The 8,586-nt window shown below is 40.2% G+C and overlaps 1 protein-coding gene across 1 annotated transcript in view; it reads left to right on the top strand.

Moving 5' to 3' along the window:
- Nucleotides 1–7,859, top strand: part of Gpc6 (glypican 6) — a 1,221,089-nt gene extending 1,213,230 nt beyond the window's left edge. The window contains exon 9 of the mRNA XM_004626257.2: nt 3,554–7,859. Within this exon, the coding sequence (XP_004626314.1) occupies nt 3,554–3,756 (203 nt within the window). The 3' untranslated portion in view covers nt 3,757–7,859. The remainder of the gene's footprint in view (nt 1–3,553) is intronic.
- The last annotated feature ends 727 nt before the right edge of the window (nt 7,860–8,586 follow it).

The following is an 8,586-nucleotide window of genomic DNA, read 5'->3' as shown; positions in this document are numbered from 1 at the left end:
TCTCTCTCTCTCTCTCTCTCTCTCTCTCTCTCTCTCTCTCTCTCTCTCTCTTTGTCTCTCCCCCCCCCCTTCTGTGCATCTTTACAATGAGAATTCCCAGGAAAAGAATTCTTGAGCATAAGATGTGAAGTCGCCAGTACTTCTGTAATTTGGTTACTGAAGCAAAAGATGGTACCTCTGTGCTTAAATTAATGAGACAGAAAGCAACAACTTACAGATGGAAGACATTAAGTCCTCTTAGTCTTTACTGAACTGTCCCCTAAAGAAAAATTTTAGTGTTCCACTCTATTTTGAAGAACTAAAAAATTAATTTTCTAAATATAGGATAATTACCAACCCAAAAGACTTCATGGCTTTAACATCTCTCAGAGTCATTTGTTACCTCTTCCTCTTAGCTAACCCTCTCCTTTCTTTCCAAGAAGAGAATTTTTTTTTTTTAGAAGTACCAGGGATCGAACTCAGGACCCTGCACTTGCCAGGCAAGCACTTATTCTATTGTGCTATCTCCCCCGCCCCCAAGAACAGAATATTACAGCAAAGTTTAGTCTTTTTTGTTCCCATCTTTGAATTCATCAGCTTTCCTGCTGCTAAACACAATACTCAACACCTACTGCTTAGAGAGGAAATTTAACTTGGCTCAGTTGCTATAGCGATTCAGTCCATGGTCGTGGGGGCCCCATTGCAGAGACATCATGGTGACAGGGTGTGAGCTGCATAGTTCATGGCTGCTGGGAAAGAGAGCAGAGGAACAACATCAGAGACTACGTCATCCAGTGGACCCAAGGAAGCCTAGGGGTGCAGGCTTCTTGTTACTTAGCCCCACCCTGTTCATTTTATCCCTTCACTCTCTGCGTGTAATAAAATGCTTTCTTACCTGGAAAGTAACTATTGGAATGAACACATCCAGCTAATAAAGATTAGCTGGTGTCACCCTTATTGCTTCTTTGTCCTCTCCAACCTCACCAGATTGTGTACGTATCAATCTGCAAAGCCCAGCACGTACCTAGGAGGCAGAGACCTTGCTCTGTTTCCTCTAAAAGGAAAAGGAAAATCAACACTAGTTAAGAGCATAGTTGGCCTCTATTGCAGGGTGATCCCTGTCATGTAAGCCACCACCGCGTCTCGTGGTTTTCCTCACACCCTCCCTGCTTGTGACTGTTTGTCTAGGTTGCCCACCCCACTCCCTAGTACTTGCATTTGTGATTCCTTTTCATAAAGAATCAGGACCATTATTTTTTTCTAGCCACAACCTGCTGCCATTATTTGCTTCCCACATTTTTAATATGCTAAGTCACTTCAATAATATCTTTGTAAAGGTTATATTACTTCTTCTTCATGATACTTGCATTCAGTACAATTCCCTTAGCAATTCTGATGTCTCTGAATTTAATTAATGGGCATTTCTCCCCTTGTAAAGGCCACCAAAGATAAAGCAGAGAAAATGTTAAGAACCTAGTACAGCATTTTCAAATGATCTTACCTGGTATTTAAATATGCTATCTGGGAAAAAAAAAAAAAACCCTAAGCTGTATCTTTCTCCTTCAAGGAAATGTGGAAAGAGTCTCCACATTCCTGTGGCTTTACTTAAATGGCCTCAGTGGCCCAGATGGCACCAACTCTTGGGGCAGCTCAGGGTGCATCAGCCTATGAGATTGCAGGAGGAGTTTGAGGACATCAGGCGGAATCACAGAGTAAGTGGGGGAGAAAGCAAATGCTGTTGCTAAGATGACAGCTTCCTGAGAACCCTCATGTCATTTGTCCTCCATAACAAGTCTATGAAACAAATGCTACTAATTATACCTAGGAGAGTAACTTGTTTTTCCTAGTGTATTTCAATTAATGGTGGAGACTTAAATTTTAGGTCCTTTGCCTGTAGATGCCACATTTTTTTCCACCAGACATGATGGACAACAGTAGAGTTGATGCCTTCAGATGTTTTATCAAGTTGTGTTCATACGTGCTCTCCAAAACACGTGTTCTGGCCCATGTTGGTTTAGACAAGGAACTAGAAATTGAGTCCGTTGCTTACAACACATTTATTTATTTAATAGGTATTTATTGGGCAACTGCTGTATGTCAGGGATCATAAATGATCACAGAAATCCAGAAGTAATAAACATGTATGCAAAATTTCCACCTTCAACATATTTACATTCTCCTGAAGAAGATAAACAGTAAACAGTAATAAGTAACACAATCCTGGGTGGTGACAAGTACTTTCACACAGTGGGGTATTCATCCCAGGACACCCCTTCACAGATACCAAGGTCTACAAATGCTCCAATTCCTGTTATGAAATCACTTAGTATTTGATGTAACTTATGAACATCCTTTCATATACTTTAAATCATCTCTAGATTACTTATAACACCTAGTGAACTATAAGTGCTATGTGAATAGCTGTTACCAGGTGTTGTTTAGGGAATAATGAATGACAGGAAAAGATGTCTGTACATGTCCTGAGGCAAGCCTCACAGTACTGTGTAAGTACGTGGTACTGTTTAAATCCACAAACCCAGATCCCTAAGTTACATATTGTTGGGCGTGATAGACGAAGGGTGGTCTTGGAAAGATCTGAGAGGTACTTTAGCAAACAAGAAGGAACCAAAAGAGAAGAGCGGGAAAAGAGTGGACCCAGGCCCATGTAGGGCAGAGGAGAAAGGCGCCACCCGAAGACAACACATTGGACAGGCACCTGGACTTTGGCGTCTAGCAGGAAAAGGACAGCTTCTTTTGTACAGGGCCAGACATTAAGCAGGTCAGACTTTGACGGCTACACGATCTCTGCCATGCTGCTCTTACAACGCAATCGTGGCTCACATTAGGGAGAATACGAGTGGGTGGGGCTGTGTTCCGGGCAGGTTTGATAAATAGATACCAAAGCTTGAATTTCATAAGTCACTTCTTACATGTCACAGCATACGTTCCTCATTTGCTTTTCTCTCACACATTTAAAATAAAAAGGTTGTTCTTAGGGCATGGGGGTACCAAACTCAGCAGCAGCATAGCTTGGCAACCCCTGCTTTAGAAGGAGGTGCTGGTTGACAGCGTTCATCTTTGCTCTTGGGAGGGGAATACTGGTGGGGATAAGTCAAAGCAATAAGAGCATACAATATAGCCAGGCACTGTAGTGGCAATAATAATACCTACCTCCCGCAAGGCTCAGCTATTGTTTTCCTCCAGTTTTCTGCCTACAGTGCTTGTCTCCCTGGTCTATATTTTCCTTTAAAAACCCTTTCAAAATCATGCCTTATGCTAAGACCAACCGGAGACAAGAATGGAATTTCCTAAGGAAATTTAAATATTTGCTAGAAGAAAAAATACCTTTCTAAAAAATATATCTTTCTAATGCTGCTGTGGGCGGTAATGCTATTAATACTGTGCTGCAGCCCCTATTTCCATGCAGTCCACCTTTTCTGGTCATAGGTGCATCCCGGGGATGTCAGTCCAGTGGGACTTGTTGGGGCACCCAGGAGGGAGCGGGGCCCCACGCCCACACGTTCAGCTTTCTCCTGCTGTGAGATCTAATGCTGCTTCTGTCTTTCCACACCAGGCGATGAGTCTAGTGGCTCCGGAAGTGGCAGCGGATGCATGGATGATGTGTGCCCCACGGAGTTTGAGTTTGTCACCACAGAGGCCCCCGCAGCAGACCCTGATAGGAGAGAAGAGGACTCCTCTGCAATCCGGCTCCGCTGCTCCCTGCTCTCCTGGTCTCTGGTCTGTGTGGTCCTGGCACTGCAGAGACTGTGCAGATAATCCTAGGCTTTGGTCAGATGGAACTGCATTTGAGCTGTTTGAGTGGCCAACTTCTTTCTTTTCTTACACTCTTGGACAATGGACCACGCCACAAACACTGACCGTTTTCTACGAGAAGAGAGCAGCGCTGCGACCTGCCTCCATGTTTGTTTTCCCAAAGAGTGCCGGGTGCCAGATGAACTGCTTCGTCTTTCCTTCAGCTATCTGTGGGGACCTTGTTTATTCCAGAGAGAATTCTTACTCAAATCTTTCGTACCAGGAGATTTTCTTACCTTCATTTGCTTTTATGCTGCAGAAGTAAAGGAATCTCATGTTGTGAGTTTTATCCTCCCCACCCCCCATAAAAAAGTTAGGAAGAAAATAATTTTCCTTTTAAAATCAGACCAAACCCCAAGACAACTGCATTTCCTACAAAGAAGCAACGAGAGAAAAATAAAAGAACTTCAATACTGTAGGTTCTACCTTGACAGCCAACTCCCAGGGCAAGCTTTTCTGTGACAAATCAGGTTATAAAAATGCTTCTGGGGAGAAAGCTTGAAAATTTTTTAAATGTAGTGAAAATACACACTGTTGTCTTAGAGGTACTGTCTTGCACTCTAACCACACAATACCAAATCCATTTACAGGTATTGACCCTAAATTTAGAATTCCACCCCTCAAAGAAAGCAAAAGTAACTACGACTCAGCAACTCTCTGTCACCCTACCCAGTTTCAACTTCTGTAACTTTTTTTTTTTTGGCACCATTTTTTAATCCCCCTAATGTTTGTCCATCATAGCCAATTGGCACAGATTGTTTCTCCCCCTTCAGCTTCAGTTACTAATGAGAGCCCTCAACAACTCATCCTCCTCCCAGGTCTGGATTGAAAATCATCTTCAATGGCAGTCTCTGCTTTTGCCACAGGTGTGACTCGAACTCCACGTTTCTGCCCCTGTGTTCATTACCCTCCCCCCAGATAGGAGTTATTTTGGCTGAATTGTTAAACAATGAAGTCCATAGGTGAGTTTTCATTTTTAACTATTTGCTTTGTGTCAATTGGGTTTCTGCATCACAAGGGCATTCTCTTACAAAATAACTCACAACAACAGAAAAAGTCAAGAAAAAAATTATATATAGTATGGACATAGAGATTTCTTTCACTTTTTTAGTCTTAGTATGATCATCTATTTTTATATCTATATATATAAATCACAGATTTTAACTTCTTAATTCCAAGCTCAGGGTTGACACACCTTTGTAACAAAAATGTTTTGTCAACCAGCTCTTCTTGTTTAGTGCTGCTCAGAGAAGGGATTCCTCAATGACCTGTGAGCACCAAGAATCAAGAAAGAACTTTTTACGTATCTAACTGTCCATTTCTTAGATGTTTGCTAGGGCACACCCTCTTCGCATGAGCATGCTTTGTCCTGGTGTTCTACCTGGGCGGGGCTCATGGGACCAGCCATGGGTGCGCAGGATTTTACTGGTGATGGAAACTGTTTTGTGTAAGAATGTTATTCACGAAACACCATTGCTTTCATGTACAACACCTCTGGCCCAGGATTTCTGGTTGGCACTTGGATACATGAACTCAACTCGAGAGGCCAATGGAGAGCCACAGCCTAACCTACCCACCAAGTATGCCAAAGCCAGACCCACGTTCCCCCTGGCAGAGACAAGCAAAAGAAACCAAACCAGGGCTTTCTGAGGATAGTTGGCTATCCATGCATTCCTTGGTTCCTATGTTGCAGCCCGAGTAGGGTAAAGTCAGGAGACCATAGTATGCCAGTCACATTGTAACTAACTCATTGACAGTATTGACACGTAAATGGTATTTTTTGATCTCTGTTCTCATCAAAAGTAAAATTAGTTATTGATTTAGTCACCATATTTAAGTAGAACACATGCGGCACAATAGTATTAAGTATATTCGAGCACTTTTGCAAAACAGAAAGTATTTACAAGCGTCTATTGCCACTTTATGCCTAAGGAAATATAAAGCATAGGATTCTGAGAGACTTTGTGGCATCTTTCATTTAAATCTTCGTGAAATTAACACTTAAGCTAATTCAGCATTACATGCTTCTAGAAATCCATCCGTCTCACTGCCAACCTTTGGCTTCCTGTCATGTTACATATAACACATCGCTATGAAGGACCAGTTGCTTATGTTGCTTATGTCACTATATGTTCAAAAATCAGTATTGTTTTTCTCCAGTCATTAAGGTGCAATACAAATTAAATCAACCTTGATTTTCCAGAATAACTTGTTTATATGGCTTTAAATTCCAAGTCTTTCTTTTTAAAGTATCTCTGCACTATCTTCTCCGAAATAGATCAGGATGTCTTGTTTCCCCTGTGCTTTCACCCCTAAATGGTTTTGTGCATGTGTATGAATACACATTATATTAATGAATGTGAACCTTTGTTCTGTACACACTAAACACACCAATAATATATAAACGCCTGCTTCATTTGATTCCACACCTTCATTATCAGTCATATTCCTGTTGATGAGATATAGTGATGCATTTGAGCTGGGCAGAGAGCTGAACTGACTGTCAGTTAATGATGCCACAATATTAGTCACCCTGCATGGATGTGGTCAAAATATTATTCAGTCATGCTTCCTGGTTTCTATCATCATCTTCATAGGCTTTTTGGACTAATTTAACATGACTTTTTTTTTCTGTTCTGAAAGGATTTAGTTTCATCTAGCTACCCCTTTTCAGTAAGTGTTTTTGAAATCCTTCTCCCAAATTAGCTTGTCTCATTTCAGCATAGCGATAGGGTATACAGTGATGCTCCATTATCTGTCAGGACCTGCCGTCATTGGTTCTGAAATCCCCTAAATTCTGTAACCACATCATAACTTCTGTTATGAGCAGAGAGGAATGGGCTCACTGCAATGGGACACTAGAAACTGGTGGGTTGATGCTCATAACTGCAAACACTTAGCTGATTGAAGTGCCTCTATTTACATGTTCTTTAGTTATAATATGTATTTTTCTAACAGAAATATGCGTCTGTAATTGATGTATATTATACTTTGTATATGTTACAACAAAAGACAAACAGAGGCTAAAGTCTTTAGCAGAGAAGAATGAATTGCAGATTGACAAATTACTCTGGTTCTGTACTGAAGGACAGCTTGACAACCTTCTGTCGTTTTAATGAAGGTGATGTTGGCACTTTGATTACAGCCATTATAAAATGTTAGCACTAGAAATCTGACTCCCTTACCATGACTGACCCAGACAGGATAAGTAACTAGTATCACCTGCTTCAAATGTAAGGGAATAGAAAAAGCTATTTTGTCTACATTGAAAAACACTATTATTCATGGACAAGCAGTAAGAATTTAAAAAGTAAGACTCTTTAAATCAAACACATTGAAAATATTATTGGATGCAGAACCCTGATATTTAATTTATGTTCCCTGCTGCAGGCATTAGCCTACTTTAATTCTTTTGCCATTACATACACATTTTGGCTAAAAACTAAACACCAACTTAAGTCCCCAAGGAGGAATGAAACTTAGCAAATTCCTGAGATGTGATTCTTTTATGATTTTTCTTTGCAAGACTAATGATCAGGTGGTTTGAGCAAAAGTAGAATGTTAACAAAAGCAACTTTTGACTTACCCAAAACTTGCTTATATTCAAAGTCATCTTCACTGACTACAAACACTAATAGATTTGACTTTTAATTAAAAAACCAAAGCAGGTTACCTTTGCAACACAAAAGTAAAGGAGATCATAACTTGAACGTTTGCAGTGTGTTCCTCCTGGAGGTGGCATTAGCCAGTGTTTAGTTGGAGGCCAACTTACACAAATAGAGTATTGATTTGTATGCATTCTTGAGACACTCCATCGAGGTTTGCTACAGCAGACTCAGCATGGGAACATTCGGAACTTTATTCCAAGTTGAGTAGTTACTAGAATCGCTGACTTGGCCTTGCCATGAGGCACGTCCATGAGAAAAACCTGAAGGTGGCACCGTGACGAGGTCTCTGTGTGCATATCCACAATATATGTGCAGGGCAAATGTGTGCACCAATCAAACCTAAAATTTTATGTGACTGTCAAATGGCTATTATTTGGGGTAAGATTTTTCATTTCTGATTTGGATAGAAAATTGCTATTAATCTTGTATTAAAATAGTTTTTAAAAACCTACCTGTGCTTTTTCTGCATTTTCTTAATCATTGTCACAGTCCAAATTACAGCGCTTTTGGTTTGTTTTGTTGCCTTGAGCCCCTCTGAGGTGATTTAATATTAAAAAGATAAAAACAAAACCTATGGATTAAACCAGTGCCTCTCACCAACAGACATGCCATATTTGAAATTATGAACATTTAGAACTTTATTAGATTCAGAATTTCCTAGATGTATGCTCAGTGTCCTCTTTTGAATTGGTTCTTTGCTTAATGAAAAAAAATAGTGAATTAGAACTGGTGCCAGCTACCTTATAAGTGAGGTCAGACAGATAAGATTATATATAGAAAACTTAGAATTTGCAAATTTTCAAACTGTATTAACTTTTATGCCATATTTCTTAAAAGTTTTCATGCTGTGGGCAATGCTAATGGTTCAGTGATCGAACATTTGTTGAATTTATCCTCCCTGATAATCTTAATGTGGGTGGCCCATCGCACAGGTTGCCAGGAAACACCAGTTAAAAATCATTCGTTTCTTATCTTAAAATGCTCTTTTAAATAAAGGAACTCCCATAAACAAAGATATCGAGAAAGCATCACTAAGCTATGAGGAATACGGTAATTTAAATCGCATTACTACGATCTTGGTTTTTATTGTGAAAACTGATGGGTTTTTGGCTTTTTGGTTTTTGGT

Source organism: Octodon degus, unplaced genomic scaffold (assembly GCF_000260255.1).
Source record: "Octodon degus isolate 3935 unplaced genomic scaffold, OctDeg1.0 scaffold00013, whole genome shotgun sequence".
NCBI classification, from domain to species: Eukaryota; Metazoa; Chordata; class Mammalia; order Rodentia; family Octodontidae; genus Octodon; species Octodon degus.
Note: the sequence above shows the minus strand (reverse complement) of the source record. Positions and strands in the feature narration are given on the sequence as shown.